General features: G+C 38.7%; 1 protein-coding gene and 1 long non-coding RNA gene across 9 annotated transcripts in view; one reads left to right on the top strand and one right to left on the bottom strand.

The window, feature by feature from the left end:
• STX1B (syntaxin 1B) overlaps positions 1-16,660 on the top strand; it is a 175,810-nt gene that overhangs the window by 90,264 nt on the left and 68,886 nt on the right. For 2 of the 8 annotated variants that reach the window (XM_087946752.1, XM_087946750.1), the window contains exon 10: positions 3,549-5,277. The exons of the other annotated variants lie outside the window; for them this stretch is intronic. In XM_087946752.1, the coding sequence (XP_087802878.1) occupies positions 3,549-3,794 (246 nt within the window). In that variant the 3' untranslated portion in view covers positions 3,795-5,277. Of the gene's footprint in view, positions 1-3,548; positions 5,278-16,660 lie in introns of those variants that run through there. 8 annotated transcript variants of the gene reach the window in all.
• Positions 13,979-15,213, bottom strand: LOC148129352 (uncharacterized). The gene is made up of 2 exons (XR_015745877.1): positions 15,117-15,213; positions 13,979-14,071 (listed from the first exon to the last, which is right to left on the bottom strand). It is a non-coding gene; the product is annotated as an uncharacterized LOC148129352 (long non-coding RNA).

Here is a 16,660-nt window from a genome sequence, read left to right as displayed (position 1 = left end):
TCCACCTTCAGTGGATGTCTTTCATTTTGTATAGTCTCTTGCTAGGGGAAGCTTGTGCTGTTTCATGAGGCAGTTGGCTCTTCTCAAAATGACCCTTAAATTGACACACAGAGCCCAGGAAAAGGTGGATTCGCTTATCTTTTTTTGACCACTTCGCTCAAGACACTGCAATTCCTACAGACAATGACAGTGCATTCCTATCTAATATACACTTCCCAAACATTTCCTTGGCACCTCTAGCTAGATAGACAACTGATGCTACTGAAGCCCAAAACTTTAGCTGTGGATAATACAGGATTCCATTCATTAGTATGAATAAAGTGAAAAATGAAGGCCTTGGAATCCAAAATCAGAGCTGGTGATGAAACTAGCAAGGAAGACCTGCAGAAAACCAACTTGGGTATGGAAGGTTACCATTAGCAAGCTCTGGTTCCAGACTAGTTAAGAGAACAGAATAAAGTCTTAGAGCCAGGATCTCCAAACATGGCAACTTTAAGACTTATGGACTTCAACTCCCAGAATTCCATAGTCAGGATGGCTGGCCGAGGAATTTAGGAATTGAAGTCCACAAGTTGCCAAATTTGGAGACCCCTGTCTTAGTGCGACATTGGTCAGCTAGTCCATAGAAATTCTCCTTCTCCAATTCTATTGTGATTGAACTTTGCTCTTCCCATCCTAAAACCCATCCTTGAAATGTGGCTGTTCCAAATCTGTTCCAAAAGTTTCCCACTGTTCATGCCCTAAGCATAAGATCCTGTTTACATAACTCACGGTTTTCTCCTGTGATGGTACCTGACAGTTTCTCTACTCCAAAAACTCTCCCTTTGCTATCTCGGCTCCCATCTTTAATTCTGACTTTGTTAAATCAGTGAGGGCATGTGTATGTGTGCCTGCTTGCATGTTCTACATATGTGATAAAGAATATATGTAGGCTACATATATTCAGTGTGGGTGTGTATTGGTGCTCATATATAAATGGTGGTGATATAGGGATGAATATATAAACACACAAGTCAAATTTCTTTCAAGCAATAGACAAGTACGTAGTTTTTTCTGTCTCTGCTGCTGGCCTTGGGCATGGCATGGTGAAAAATGCATTTTGCCCCCCTCATCCTAGAGTAAAGTCAATTCACTGCAACTAGGATTGCAGAAAATCTACTCCCTAATTTTGGTTTGTAAGATCCCCAAATCATTTACATTATCCTAGTTATTACACTGTATAGGAAGAGCTTTTAAAAAAGCCACTGAAACAGTTTCTCTGCAGGAACCCTTTCATAAATTGCAGATCTCATTTGGTGCCAGACTTTCCCTGTGTGGACATGGACCCAATCCCTAGATCTGAATGAATTTGCCGCAAAAGAATCAGCAAAGCTGTCTCTTCCAAAAAGTGTTTGGATCATGTGCAATTGGCAATGAAACTTACTGAAAATGAGTCAGAAATAAAGTGCATAGGTGTGAAAATAAAGGGGACTTTACATAAACATGTTTTGAAGAAGAGAATAAAAATCACTCCTTCTCTATCCTGTCTTAAACTACCCAGCGGGTGGTTAGAAAATGCTAAAAGGTAATAAATACATTCTAAGACACCTGGAAACCATGCACATATTAAAACAGATTTTAGAAGGAAAGCTGTTTATAATCTGGGCTGGATCACCATTATGAAGAAATGTGGCTGCGTACTTGCCAGTTAAATCCTCTACCATATATTACCATACCCAGAATTTTCAGGTGTGAATGCAAGGCTGGGTGCTGAATTATTTCACCTAATGGAAAATCAGATTAAGGTGGCCCTCCACAGAGACAAATCCTTCTTTGAGTGACTGCTTAGAAACCCGTTACCCAAATCTTTGGGCTCATGTGCCCAAAATATTTCACATTGAATTATGCTGCTTTAGATTAGAGGTAGGGGATCAGACTTCAAAACTGGGGGTCCTGTTTTATAGACTTCACTCACATTAATAGTATGTATGAAGAGAATACCTCCTGGAAGATAATGCTATATGCAAGCATGTATTCAGTCAGCTCTCCCTTTGCAACCAAAGTGGCATATTGCCACCACTCATGAGTCCAGTGTGTTTCAAACTTGGCGACTTTAAGAAGTGTGGACTTCAACTTCCAGAATCCTCCAGCCAGTGGAGAATTCTGGAAATTGAAATCCACACTTCTTAAAGTCACCAGGTTTCAAAAACCCTGGTTAATAAAATCAATCTGATATATAATAATCCATCAAATTCATAACAAAGTTAAAAATGTGAATTCCTGTAAGCCCTGGGGAAATAGGACCAGAGTACACTGTGTGGCAAATGTCTGTTCTGTGTTGTTGGCATGAGTCAGTATGCCTACTTGCATATGTGGTCTCATTGATGCCTATGTGTAGCTTTTAATGTGCCTAAATATTATGCAATCTAACTCAGTGTCTTTGTATGCATGTGTGACTAGCTCGTTGGTTCTCAGAGTGTGAGACAGGTCTAACTGAATGGTTGCTGGGACAGAATGGATCCCCTCTGGGGTGCCTCTCGCTCTTTTTTCCAATTGGGTTGGAAGGTCCAAAGACCTGCCCATTTTTCTGGTTTTTCCTTTGGAAAAATTCCCATTGCTTTCCTGCTTTAATGAATCTGCAGTTGGACAACCGGTCTCTGGTATAAATTGATAGACCTATATTTATCTATGTTATATCTTGGAGAACTGCAAGATAATGCTTATTTATATACTGGTATACGCACGAGTTTGATCTGCAGCAGACTAGTAAAATGCAATGGGCATTTAAGGGCCTGTTTCTGCCTTTCACAATTATGAGCAGAAGGTGAGACTCAAACACTTAATACAGCAGTGGTCCCCAAATTGATTTAGTTATAAATTATAAAAACTTAATTTTAAAGTTGTTCTGTTTTAGAAATAAATCAGTCTGTTGGGACACATATACACTATTGTAAATTCAGGATTTACATCATATCAGTATATTAAGATGTAGATAGTAGTGTATAGATTGAACACACAAAAGTGCACTATTATGGTGAGTAGTATGCCATTCATGTTTATTTGAGCATATGTGTCTGTGTTTGCATTCAAACACACACCCATAGATATAATTAAGGAAGCACACATACACCTGGGATATAATTTAGCTCATGTATACATACACATATTCAGAATTTCTTAAAATGTGACCTGTAATTACCCTCAACCAAGACAAATACACGGTTTATGGGGTGGGTTTATCCATGTCTGGCTGGACAGCAAGAGACATAGTTGAGATATGACTTCTCAAAAGCTACCATATGTGAACTGACTATTTTTCCACATTATTTTAGAAATCGTTCTTTTTAAAAGATGCCTTAGACACTTTCAGGAGATATCCATAGGTTCAGATCCATCTTTCCATTTGTCATGAAATGTTTTTGTTTTATCAATTGTTGTGTATTAACTTTAGGGATATCTTGGAGGGGGGTAACTGCCGCAATGACTTCAGAACCATTCAGCTTCGTTCTTTTCTTTTCTTTTTATGTGTATATATGTACATACTTTTCTTCTTTTTCTTTTTTATAAAGTGTTCATTCCGTCATCTCTGCATAAGAGATCAAACTCCAGAAAAGAAAGAACAAAAAAAACTTAGATTTTTTGATCATTTTTACAAAACGTCTCCAATATCACACCCAAACCAACAAAAGCAACTGTTCCAAAAAAAAAAAAAAAAGTTAACTGCATCGCAAAGACGAAAGACAAATCCTACAAACATGTTGAAATCCCCTCGACTCTCCATTTTGGGTATTGATCTGTGTATTGTTTCAATGTAGGCGGTTTATTGTAGTCTGTGGTGTATTTGCTAAAACAACAACTTTTCACAAAATTTTCTTTATAAAAATGTCATTCTTTTTTTAAATTGACATATCTTTCTTTTTCCTTACTCTTCCATTCCCCTTCAGTTATTTTATTTTTTTGCTCAAGTTTACAATATTGAGAAGAAAAAACCAAACAAAATGAGAGAACAAATTCAAGCGTATTTTTTTCCATCTTATCACATAACTTATTTTATGGACAGAAAAAAATTATTATTATTTTATCAATAGAGTTCTCTTTCTCGTTCCTCCTATCTAAAAATTACACAATGATAGCTTTTAGTTTTGGATCAAGGGAGTTTAACAAAACAAAAGTCCTTTTAAGGAACTTTGTTTATTTCAAAGGAACTTTACCCTTAGCCCATGTTTTGCACGTGTCAAAAATTAGCAGGAAATTTTCTGTAGATGAAGCCATTCCACAGCTTCTAATTCTCCAGAGATTTCCCTCTCTGGAGGCAAACCCCCCCACACTCTTTAGATGGTAAAAACTGGCTTAGTGCTGGAGCATTAGAGTCACACGTGGCTCCAATTGCATTCTGAAGTTCTTCTGGAAATATTGTTGAAAAGTGTTTAGTGCAATTTCGCACTTTTCTTCAATAGAAAATGCATAGAAATCCTAGTGTAAGTTGAAAAAAACCAAGCTATTCCCCAAACTGACCCAAAACATTGCTAATTGTCATGCACATTCCAGTTCCTCAAAAATGTTAAAAGTAGCCCTGAGACCCCGAGAAAAATCCCCACTCCCTGATTTAATGAGATCTATTGATCTTGCCAATAGGAACTGATTCACCAACTGGGAGCAGGGTGTTCCATAGGAAGCAGTCCATATTTATGCTGACTTTCTATAAAATGGTCAAGAGAGTGGCTCTAAATTTTCTAAACCAAGATGCTTGTAGGACTCATTGATTATAGTGACCTCTGATGGAGTCAGCACTGGTTGACTTTCTTTCTGAAATCAACAGTAGGATGGACTTTGGACTCCTTATCTAAATATGCCCTTGGAGATGCTCAGCATGGGGCCCAATGGGTGGTACACATTGCAACATGCAATTCCTAATACAGCTGCCCAGCCCTTCATGAATTTATCCCATCAATATGAGGGGAAACTTTATCAAGCTTTAATGCACGAGGCTAAAGCTGTGACTTTCCGGTGAAAAGAAAACAGCTGTGATACTTAAGCTGAAATGAAGCTACCAGAGACATGGTTTCTCTTGTATAACTGCAGATGTGTAACAGAATAATATTGCTCTGATATGATAGATGTCCTTCTCCTTTCCCTCATTAGCAAATGTGAGGTTCTCTGACAAAACTCTGAAAAGAAGCTAAAAAACTGATAGGTACCCTTGAAAATATCTAAAATGATTGCAGGAGTTTCTTATGTGCACTTTAAAGATAAACCTTCATGTTTCCAACTCATGAGTGAGGGAACATGTTCCTCTGGTAATTCCATTAATATTTCTCTTTGCCAATCCTGCCTGGGAGCATTTGTTTGAAGTCTCCCTTTTGTATAGATACCCAATTATGTCTCCAGCATGTAAGAATTCCCCCTTGTGAAGCATGGTCCTGGAGTTACTCTTGATCATTTTGCCTTGCACCTACCGGAGATGGCTGTCTAGACATCTCAAATGGTGGTTTTTTGAAGAGATCAGCCCTTACCCCTTTTGTGGAATTATGGTAATATTGTTACCCTCTGATGCAAGCCATGATTCAGCCTTAACTTTGGAACACCCTTCTCCCAATCAAGAAAGATGGATATCACACAGAAAAAAGCTTCATCTACAGAAGAATTAACCCAGAAAAAACAGATAGAGATAGATTAAAGCAATGTTTGTCAACCTGAGCAACTGTAAGAGATGTGGACTTCAACTCCCAGAATTCCCCAGCCAGCTTTGTTTGAAGTCCACATGTCTTAAAGTGGCTGAGGTTGAGAAACACTTGGGTAATGGATATAACATAAGATATAATATGTAATTTATTAATCCATTAAAAACATTGTGGTCAACTAAAATTAGTTCCCCAAATGATGAGACAGCAGCTTTAAAAGCTTCCTCTCTCCCCTGCCCCAATTTAATGTAAATATTTATCGACAATATAATCCAATGCAGAGATGGAAACCTTAATATGCATCTCTTGTAACATATGAATTGATAGTTGCTTCCTTGACTTAGGAATGACGTGAAACTCGAAAGCGGGCAGTTGTGGTCAAAGAGCATCTTTCCAAATCAGGAATTGTAGCGAAATTCCAGCTGTCTCTAAAATATATTTAATTGGTTTAATTGGAATTGGTTAAAAAAAATTTTTTAAAATAGTTCCATTGATTGTAATCTAAATATGATTCACTCTAGACCAGAAAAAAATCAGTTTCTGCCTTCTTACATTCTTCTTCTTCTTTTTTTTTTGCATTCAGAAGACCTCCCTCGATCCAAAGAAAAGGGGGATTTTTTTTTAAAGAGAAATATATATTCATCTCCTAGTTAAAATATTTTCTCTCCTCTCTTTCCTCTTTGCCTGTCATGTGATGCTTTCAAGAAACAGAAGGGCTTGAGGCCCTCAAGTGCGTAGAGATTTGTGTGGATATTTAACTTGAAAGAGAGAATCTGGGTTTAAAACTCTTGGCAAGACCCTTTGCAAAAGCGTTTGGCCAAAGTCAGCCTTGGTTAGAAATCAGTTTAGCCACAGGATTCTAGAGAAAGCGAGGGAAAGAAACGTGCATTGTTTAGCTTGGATCACGTTGATATGTATGGAGGCAGCATAAGAACATAAGAGTTTTATGGACATGTGCCAATCCATATAGCAATTGGATATACTCAAAAAAAACCCCGTATCCCTCATTTATGCAAAAATAGGCTTATAGTGCACAAATAATGTAAGAACATAAATTATCCCACTATTATGTGAGGAATGTATCAATATATGACAGAAAGATAGATAGATTTATTCCCAAACCATTTCAGGGTCTCTCAATCTGAATCAGAAGAAAGATCTGCCACATTTCCTCAAACTGCTTTTGTCATTTTTAAATGACAAAAAGAGGGAAAAAGTCATCTGAGCATCATGAGCATCAGTTTTAAAATAATTCCCTGGTAATCTTTTAAAACATTAATTGTCTCTTGTAATCCATGCATCTTTCAAGGACAGATTCCTCGGGCCATTTCAAGCTGACTAGATCTTTAGTTTGCCCCATTTTCTAGATAATTTTTTTTTTTAATGTTTTGCTTAAACACACATTCCTATTCTGAATTTTGACTGGTTTTGATTAGCTTTTTGCTTTCTGTGCAAAGCATCCTGGGGATAGTAGTTTGATATGGCACGGACGATGCTGAAAACACCCCATTAGAGAATCCAGTTCCCCTTTACAGGGTTAATGTTTAAAAAAATGTCTCTGTAGTTGGAAGGAACGGCCTTCCATTTGCAGTTTACATTTGAGACAGAAAGAAAAGAAAACCCAAGTTTTTAAACAGGGCTGACCTAGCTTTAAAGGGTAAATGTTTTTTTCAATAAACAGGACATCCATGCTCAAAACACAGGATTTTTAGTGATCTAGCTAATTTAGCAATCAAGTATATGTGTGTTGGTGCCAGTGAATAGTACCACGTGGTAGTGGTACTATTCCATATGGGCACTGAACTTATCTCTGTCCAGCCTAACCTTGCCTAGGTCATTAGTGAGGTTGGCATGTGGGAGAAGAATCAATGCTGAATTTAATCCAAGTTAGATTGCCACACGAATCTTAACAGCATTCAGGGCTCAAATTTGTAAAGGAAACATTTCCCCACCTCATATCTTTAGTTTCACCCCCACCACCACCTCCTCCTCCTCCTCCTTTTCAAGGTTTTTCTCCCCTTTCACTCTTTAGTTCCTTCCCTTCCTCAGTGTGTAAATACCAGCTGCTGTGTGTAACGGGTGATTTCTTCCTTCTTCTTTCTCTTCTCCTTCCCCCTGTTTTTTGTGGAAAAAAAAACTTGTGTTTGTTTTGTTCTGAATGCGCTTTAACTGGCTGACTTTGGAAGGTCTGAGTGTTTTCCCCCTGCCTGGGGAATTTTTCTTTCTGAATTTGTTTGTATAGCAATTTATTAATTTTCTCATTTAAAAAAAGTATTTATTATTATTTTTTTAAGAAAAGGTCTGTTCCATTTTTTTCTTTTCGAAAGGTAATTCTTTGTTTCTGGGTTTATTTTTTCAATGTCTGTCCAAATGTGCTTAGTTAAAGCCAGTGACTAAATGCTAAATCTTTCCAAATGCTCGATGGCTTGCACGCTCTCTCGCCAACACAAGTTGGTCTAATAAAAAGGTATCACCTTTTGTCTCTGTGTGTGTGTGTTGAACCAACCATCTCTGTATTTTTCTCTCCCTTCCCTCTCTCTTGCGCGTATGCTCCCTCTCTTCTTTCTGAGGGTTGTAACATAATTAAATGTTTATTGCTAAAGGTTGAATATCTCTCAGGGAAAATAGAAAGGTAGGAGAATTTCTCAGTCTCATCTCCTTCCCCTCTACAATGGGGTAAATTAACATTTTCACCCTTAATGTGTTTTGGGATCTTTATAAGAAGCAGAGCAGCAATTTCTTTCCTCATAGGGCCAGTTAAAGAGCAGGATTTCACTTCCTTAAGGAAATTCAGCCAGAGAATCCTCAACTCCTAAAAGAAACTTTAGGTTTCCTTTTCTTTTTTTATCATTTTCTTTTGCTTTCTTCCAAAGAATTCAAAGCAATACACCCTTAGTCTCTCCCTTCTCCGTTCCTCAGAAATGGAGTGAGATAAATTGAGCTGAGTGCTTCCCTAAAGAGGTCCCAAAATTTTCCCTGCAGGCTTGTGCAAAATCTTTCGAAATTACCCTCTTTTGGGTTCAGCACCATTTTTGTGAACTTCTCCAGGCTGTTTCAATCAGTTTGAAAGTCTTCTGAGTTTCAAACTATCACAACTTGAGAAAAATAGGTCCTGCTGAAATTGTGAGGGAATGAAAGCAAATATCTGAAGCAAGTCTGTCGAATTAAGAAGCCCCTTTAACTCAGATAAGACTCTTGCTTACATTTTTGCAAATGCTGGCTCACAAGGTATCTTAAATCAGCAAAGATACAGTACATATAGATGGAAACCAGAACATAATTAATCACAAAAACTGATCAGTATTGACCTTCACCTTATTATTCTCCTTATCTCTTTATAAAAAAAATCTAATCCCTATTATGATGGTCATTTGGCATCATTATTAGTCAGCATTTATTATATGAGTATGTAAAGGTGGTTTGTACCCACCTTTGGTGGACTTTCCTCAGCACTGTTTGAATAAACTTGGTTCAAGCAGATTGTAGGGTCTCCACTTGTAAATTGGATTTAGGAGGATTTTTCACCTTCCTTTAAAACTATCCCCAATGACAAGAGATATCTCATTTTGAAAATTAATTGTTTGGAACTCAAACAAGGTGTTCCAAATTTGAAATGGTTTGATTTAAAAAAGAAAAAAAAGTTAATATGTGAAAATTAGACACAGTAAGCCTGAATTCAACCCTTCAGCTCCCAACCCAAGTGAAGTGACCTCTAGGTCTCTCAGTTTTAACTAACAAATGAAGGCCAACATATCTGGAGGGCACCATATTGAAAAAACATCAGACCATATTGGGCTGGTTTTGCAAGTGTCGTATAGTGTTTTCTCTTACAGGCATGACGACATTTTATTTTTGCTATTTTTCATAAAAATAACTTTGGATATAATTAATTGCCTGAAGGTCTGGCAAATAGCCAAGTTCTGTAATTTAACTGGAATTTCAACAGCAGACCATACGATAGAAAGCAGCCTTCAAAGCAGACCATGGGATAGAATTGGTTAAAGTTTTCACCGGGCAGTTCGGTGATGCCATGAAATGGCTTCCATTTGGGTGCTGCAACTTAGAGGGAGCTTCTTGGGAGCGTGTGTGTGCAGTGAAGAGGAGAAAAGAACATCAGAATGGAGGAACAAAGGTTGGAGCCTGGAAAGTCGGCGAGATGCCTGGTATCCTTTTCAAATGCTATGGAAAACATTGACGTGAAAAATTAGAACAACATAATGGTTTGATCTTAGCCAGAAAGGAAATTATCACTTGTCCCAGGAAACAGTCACTGAGTTAAATAGGAATCTCACAGAGGCTTCCTTTGAGGAAAAGTTATTAGAGGCGCCTTGTCCGGAATTGGGTTTTTCCAGTCCCATCTTCAAACAACAGGAAATCCTCCAGAGAAAGTCTTGACATGCTGGCCATTTTCACTATCATGTCTGGTCTAGAATTAAGAGTTACTTCTGGAGTACAGTTTGCCCTCATTATTGACTGTTACTTGGTGACTGTTCAAAGTAAGGATGGGCCTCCCTAGAGCTACTTATGAACTGCTTCAGACCTTCTTATGGTTTGCACACTCATCCTTGTGGTCAAGTGATTAACATTTGTGTGTGCTTAGCAGTTAGCTTGCATTTATAGCTGTGTTCAGTGTCCCACAGTCATATGACTGATTTTTGTTGTGTTTCCCCCATTTCTGCTGTTTATTTCCAGTTTCCAGCAAAATTCCCATTGGTGAAAATGGGTTAATTTAATGACTGCGGAATTCACTCAACAACCATGGCATTTGCTTAACAACCACTGCAAAAAAAAAAAAAAGTTGTAAAATCAGATGGTCAAATGGTGACCTGCTTAATGACTGTTATGATTTATGACCGTAATTCAGGACTCAATTGTGGTCATAAATCAAGGACTCTCTGCAACTCACACTGGATCTCCCATTACAAGTGTGTGGCTGTGTATTTGTATTTGATACCCTAATTAAACAACACTCCTTTTTCCTACCCATTTTTACTTCCACTTTTGCTTTTTGTGTCTCATTCACTGGCTTTCTACTTAGAGGAATGGAAGCTGGATTTCTAAGAATTTGACAGATGCTCAAGGACTCAGCCATGGCTTAATTTCATCTTTAAGAAGCTCCTTTCTTACCAATACACTTGAATTGCTCAAAAAGTGAATTGATCCTCTAGTTTACTTTTCTCACTTTAAAACTTCCTTTCTTGATCTTGGAAAATAAATCAGAGTTGAATCTATTTAACACTTGGATGGGAGATCCTAGATCCCATAGTTGTAAACTAGTCTGAGATTAAAATGTCATCCCAGGAGAACAAGCACTTCTATAATGTTCTAAGAAGAAACAGAATCATAGGGCAGGAAGGGACCTTGGAGGTCTTCCACTTCAACCCCCTTCCCAAGACAAGAGAACCAACAGCATCCCAGACAAATGTTTTTCCCATATTTCTCAAAAATCTCCAGCAATGGAGCACCCACAACTCTGGAAGCAAGCTGTTTCATTGATTAATTTTTCTACCTTAACTGTCAGGAAATTTTTCCTTCGTTCTGAGTTGGATCTTTATATAAGAAGCTTCCATATCTTATCCTACCCTCAGATGCCCTCTTTTCTCTGTGACAGCTCCTCAAGTACAGGTAGTATGTCCTCTTATCCTTCTCTTTGTTAGGCTAGAGTGACATACCTGGTTCCCTTAACTGTTCAATCTATTTTTTAGTCTCCAGACTCTTTGTCATCTTTGTTGCCTTTTAAAATATGATCGCATTATAATATTATATAGTTGGTGTTGAGATTGACTCAAAGGAGAATCTACTTTTAATCTGATCAAAAGTGCTTACTCTCTTTTTTTAAAAAAAATCTCATCTTTGGTGCATAGCAGTTATGGATCACAACTAGATAATTATTAAACAATAGCTAAGGATTAATTGCCCCAAGAAAGTTGGGCCTTAAATACACACCATCCTGAAGGTAGCCAATACCTCTGTTTTCTGCCATTCCTGCTTCCTAAATTTTGCTATGCAAATACAAAATTCTCCTGTGGTTGCTGCCCTTGGTACTGATTTCATAAGGAACCCCAAGTCTTTACAGTTCCATGTTTTCAATACGATAAGTTACAGTACTGGTAATAGTAATAGCACTTAGGCTTATACACCGCTTCACAGTGCTTCAGGGTCCTCTCTAAGCAGTTTACAGAGTCAGCATATTGCCCCCCAACAATCTGGGTCCTCATTTTACCGATCTCAGAAGGATAGAAGGCTGAGTCAACCTTGAGCCAGTGAGAATCAAACTGCCGAAGTGTTGGCAGTCGGCAGTCAGCAGAACTAGCCTGCAATACTGCATTCTAATCACTGGGCCACCACAGTTTGTGATTCACAACCACATCTGGGACCAGAATTTCCACTGCTAAGCAAAGTGGTTGTTTAAGTGAGTCACACCTGATTTTAGGATCTTTTTTTGCCATGGTTGTTGAGTGAATTGTTGCAGTTGTTAAACAAATCACAGGGCTCTTAAGTAAATCTGGCTCTCCCCATTGACTTTGCTTGTTGGAAGCTGGCTGGGAAGGTTGCAACTGGCTGCAACCATCATAAATACATGCTGGCTGCTAAGTTCCTGAATTTTGATCACACAGCCTTGGGGATGCAGCAGTGGTCATAAGTGGAGCACTACTTGTAAGTTGCTTTTTTCATTGCCATTGTAATTTTGAATGGCTGCTAAACAAATGGATATAAATACCTAGATGATCCTTGCAGGATCTTGGCTACTTAACCATTTGGATGTACTATATTTGTTAAAGCACAGAGTCTAAATTGATTTTATAAGAGAGCTGAGTATTTTTAGGAAGGAATTTCAACTTAAATGCTCATAGAAGAAAACCTTTATGAATATTTGAAGAGCTCATTCTATCCACAAATTATCCCCTTACAAGTATTTCAGAACTTAGTCCCAGATCAACCATGACATGTATTTTCTGCTTTTGTTTCTTAATATATTGGGTGTGTGGGAGGAGAATATGTGCATATTTCGATTAAAATAAAATAAAAAACTTAAAAACATCTATGTGTGTTGGTGGATATGGGTGGAATAACAGATTGTTAACTTTCCTTTTCTGCTATAGGAAAACAAACAAGAATAGCAAATCTAAAGGGGGCTAAAACATTTCTGAAATGGAAATGCCACCCTTGGCATTTTTTCTTAGTTTTCCTTGCTTTGGTGACTTCCCATTCCCTTATTCTGACATTCACACATTCTCCTCTGATCCAAGCACCTGCAGGCACAAGGACCTCATTCCTCCTTGAATTACAATGACATCCACACCAGTGGTGGGATTCAATTTTTTTTTACTATCAGTTCTGTGGGTGTGGCTTAGTGAGCATGGCAGGGGAAGGATACTGCAAAATCTCCAGTCAGAGGTGGCATTTGCTGGTTCTCTGAACTACTCAAAATTTCCGCTACCGTTTCTTCAGAACTGGTCAGAACCTGCTGAATGCCACCTCTGATCCACACCACACAAAAAGCAGCTTCCTTTCATTTCAGACAAGGGGGAAGCCCTCATGATGAGAGATACCCTGCATCTGAAAGCCAATCATGGCTTGATGTAAACCCATGGCTTGATGTAAACTTCCTGGCCAGCAGTAAGGACTGTCACAGAGAGCACAATTCAGTGAATTCCCGTTCAAGCCCTCCTGTAGCAGAATTGCCAGTAGTTGGCATACAGGGCTTGACCGATTAGCGATCTAATCGGATTGTCTACTAATCAGGTGGGGCAGATAATCCTGGATTGTGAATGGGAAATCTTATTATTATGATCTCATTTCAGATGTTTGTAACAGCTGGGTGAGGCCTAGGCAGTGCCTTGCCATCTCTGCAGGGGATTTGAACATTGGCCTTTATCTCCTTACTTGCTTGATGACCTGTTCTGTTCCCTTTATGCTTGCAAAGCTGCCAATTTCATTCCTCCCTTTAATGTTCCTCCATGAAGGTCTTTAGCCCTTGAAGAGACACATAATACATTGAAAGCTGAAAAGCGACACATTTCCCTCATAAATAAATGCATTAATCCACAATTTCCCACAATTACATTGTTAGCTGGCATACATGGCAGAGGGATCATGCTGAGAGAGAAGGCAAGGAGGAAGCCAAATCCCTTGCCATGATCCGACTTCTTACGTTTTCAATTCTGTACTTTACAGACAGTCCCAGTTGTCAATTGCTTTGTCACTATGGCTTTTTTTTAATATAATCCAGAAATTATTTCCATGTGGCTTCTTTTGGAATCGATTTTCTCAAATACTTAATTTTGAGGGAATTTTCTTTGCAGCAAATAGCTGTATTTTTGACACTGTTTCCTGACTTCCTTTTTTTTTTAACTGGAGAACTGGATTGTATTTCAGCAGCCAACCACTTGGAAATGGTTTGCAGTTATCTGGAAGGAAAAGCATTAGAAAAAAGTAGGTAAATGAAACATATACGGGTTGGTCTGATTTTTCTTTTTAATGGACTTCAGTTAAATTGCAGAAAGGTTTTGGAATCCAACTTTCATGTTTTTCAGATGACTTCATTAATTATTTTTGCAGCCTTGTTTCCAGGATGTGTTTCACTGAGTCATTTAATGTATAAGTGGGAAGTTCAACAAGTAGAAAATTGATTCAGCTAACCCATAAGGAATTAGATTTAGGCCTAAATAGCCCCAGGGTTAAAGCTAACTACATTGGCCAGCAATAAGGAATTAGATTTAGGCCTAAATAACCCCAATCGTACATAAGGTTAAACTAACTACATTGGCCAGCTGTGTCATGGGGAAATATGAGGTTAACCTAGATGGAGATGGAGATGGAGATGAAGTCCAAGAGAGACCTATCTAGGCACTCTTGCCATAGGGCATGTTGTTTCCATGCTATGAAAAACAACATATCTGGCAATGTGGGCCTTCTACTCAAGGCTCAGAAAAAAGACAGACAGAGATGATAGACAGAGATGATAGATAGATATTCACAGATGATAGATAGATAGATAGATGAGAGAGAGAGAGAGAGAGAGAGAGAAATGTCCTTTCAATCCTCCATCCCAGTTAGTTGATTATTCCAGTTCCCCAAAGTGATATATTTCTAAAGCATCATAATCTGGCGAAATCCTATTGAATGTTAGGGTCCCAAATGCCATCCTCTGCATTTCTAACCATCATGCTGTCAAATCTCAAATAGAATATCTTTTTTAAAAATTTCTCATCTAAATAGTACATTTTCTCATCAGGTAAAAACATCAGCAGTGATTTTTTTTCTACAACGGCCCTGCTTTGATTCTTCACTTTTCCCTTCTGGGTTGAAATCCACCTAAAAACTCAAACAAAAATGGAGATGAGGCAGACACGTTATCAGTGATAAGATTTTTCCCAAGAAGGCCACTTTGTGGGCAGTTCTTTAAAGAGCCATCACACACACACACACACCCGCCCGCCTGGACATACTGACCTGTCAAGCTCTCCCATCATAAGCGGGGTGGTGCTCTGTCCGTTCTCATCTATTTTGACTTAAGTCTGGTTTAAAAATATTCTTCCTTCTCCCTTCCTTGCAGACTCTCTTTTATTTTTAGACTCCAAGATCTGGAAAGCTGTTTTGTTTTGATTCCCCCCCCCCCCCTTTTGTAATGCAGTGATTCAGTGCTATTTTACTGCCCTCTGGTGGTCAGGAGCAGTCAATTAAAAACAGTGTGCAAAAATGATGTTTTTGTGCATTAGTCTCTCTCTTGGGGATGGAAGCAGGGGTGGGCTTCTACCAGTTCGCACCTATTTGCTAGACCTGGTTGTTAACATTCTAAGCAGTTTGGAGAACCGGTTGTTAGAAGAAATTACTGGGCTAATCCTGTAAGGAAGGCAGGAAGGAAACATTCTGGTGTTGCTTACAGAAACTGCCTCTCCGTTAACCCTTATTACATTCTTGGCAGGACTAGACTTCCTGTCTCTGGAACTTCTCTGGAGTTTTTTTCCTCTCCTTTGCTGGTACTTTGCTTGTGTGGAGTGACCATTCAAAGTTATAATGGCACTGAAAAAAGTGACTTATGACCATTTTTCACACTTACCACTGTTGCAGCATTCCCCACACTCATGAGGAGATGTGTGCCTCGATGTGAGTGAAATTGAGTTGGCCACGCCCAGCCAATAACATGACACCAAGCCACGCCCACCACGCCATGCCCACAGAACCAGTTGTTAAAAAATTTGAATTCCACCCCTGGATGGAAGGAACTGTCTTCAAAATAAACACTGAATTTTTAATCTTTTACTTATGTAAATTACTGGGGCAGCTTTGAAATGAGGAATAGCAGCATTCTAGGGGAAAGCACCAAGGCAAAGTAACTCTTGCCTATGTTCAGGTCCATGATCAAACTGACCTATACTAATTGCAAGACCCATTACAGGTAGTCCTCAACTTAAAACAATTCATTTAGTGACAGTTCAATGTTACAAACAGCACCCAAAAATATGACCCATGTCCATTTTTCATACTTATGACCGCCGCAGCATTCCCATAGTGATGTGATCAGAATTTGAACGCTTGACAACTGACTCATATTTATGACGGTTGCAGGGTCCCAGGATCATGTGATCTCCTTTTGTAATCTTCTGACAAGCAAAGTCAGTGTGGAGACCAGATTCACTTAACCACCATATTACCAACGTAACAACTACAGTGATTCAGTTAACAAACGTGGCAAGAAAAGTTGTAAAAGGAGCAAAACTCACTTAACAAATGTCTCGCTTAGTAACATAAATTCTGGGCTCAATTGTGGTTGTAAGTCGAAGTACTCGAATAGAAGACCACAAACAAGCCTGAACTTTCTAGACTAGTTTGAAAAGTTGGAAAAAGTTGGAAACAGGAAGCGTATCCCACACTTGGCCAGTACATTGCAGGTTCCTCCTAGAGTAATAGGATAAAAGCAACAATGGAGAGAACCAGATCGATCTAACAGTTAAGGCTCCATGGCAGAAAACAGAAGGTTCTAGTCCCCGCTTAGC

The sequence above is a fragment of the Notechis scutatus genome, chromosome Z (genome assembly GCF_049901735.1).
Source record: "Notechis scutatus isolate UNSWTSFEM ecotype Mainland chromosome Z, rNotScu1.2, whole genome shotgun sequence".
NCBI lineage: Eukaryota > Metazoa > Chordata > Lepidosauria > Squamata > Elapidae > Notechis > Notechis scutatus.
Note: the sequence above shows the minus strand (reverse complement) of the source record. Positions and strands in the feature narration are given on the sequence as shown.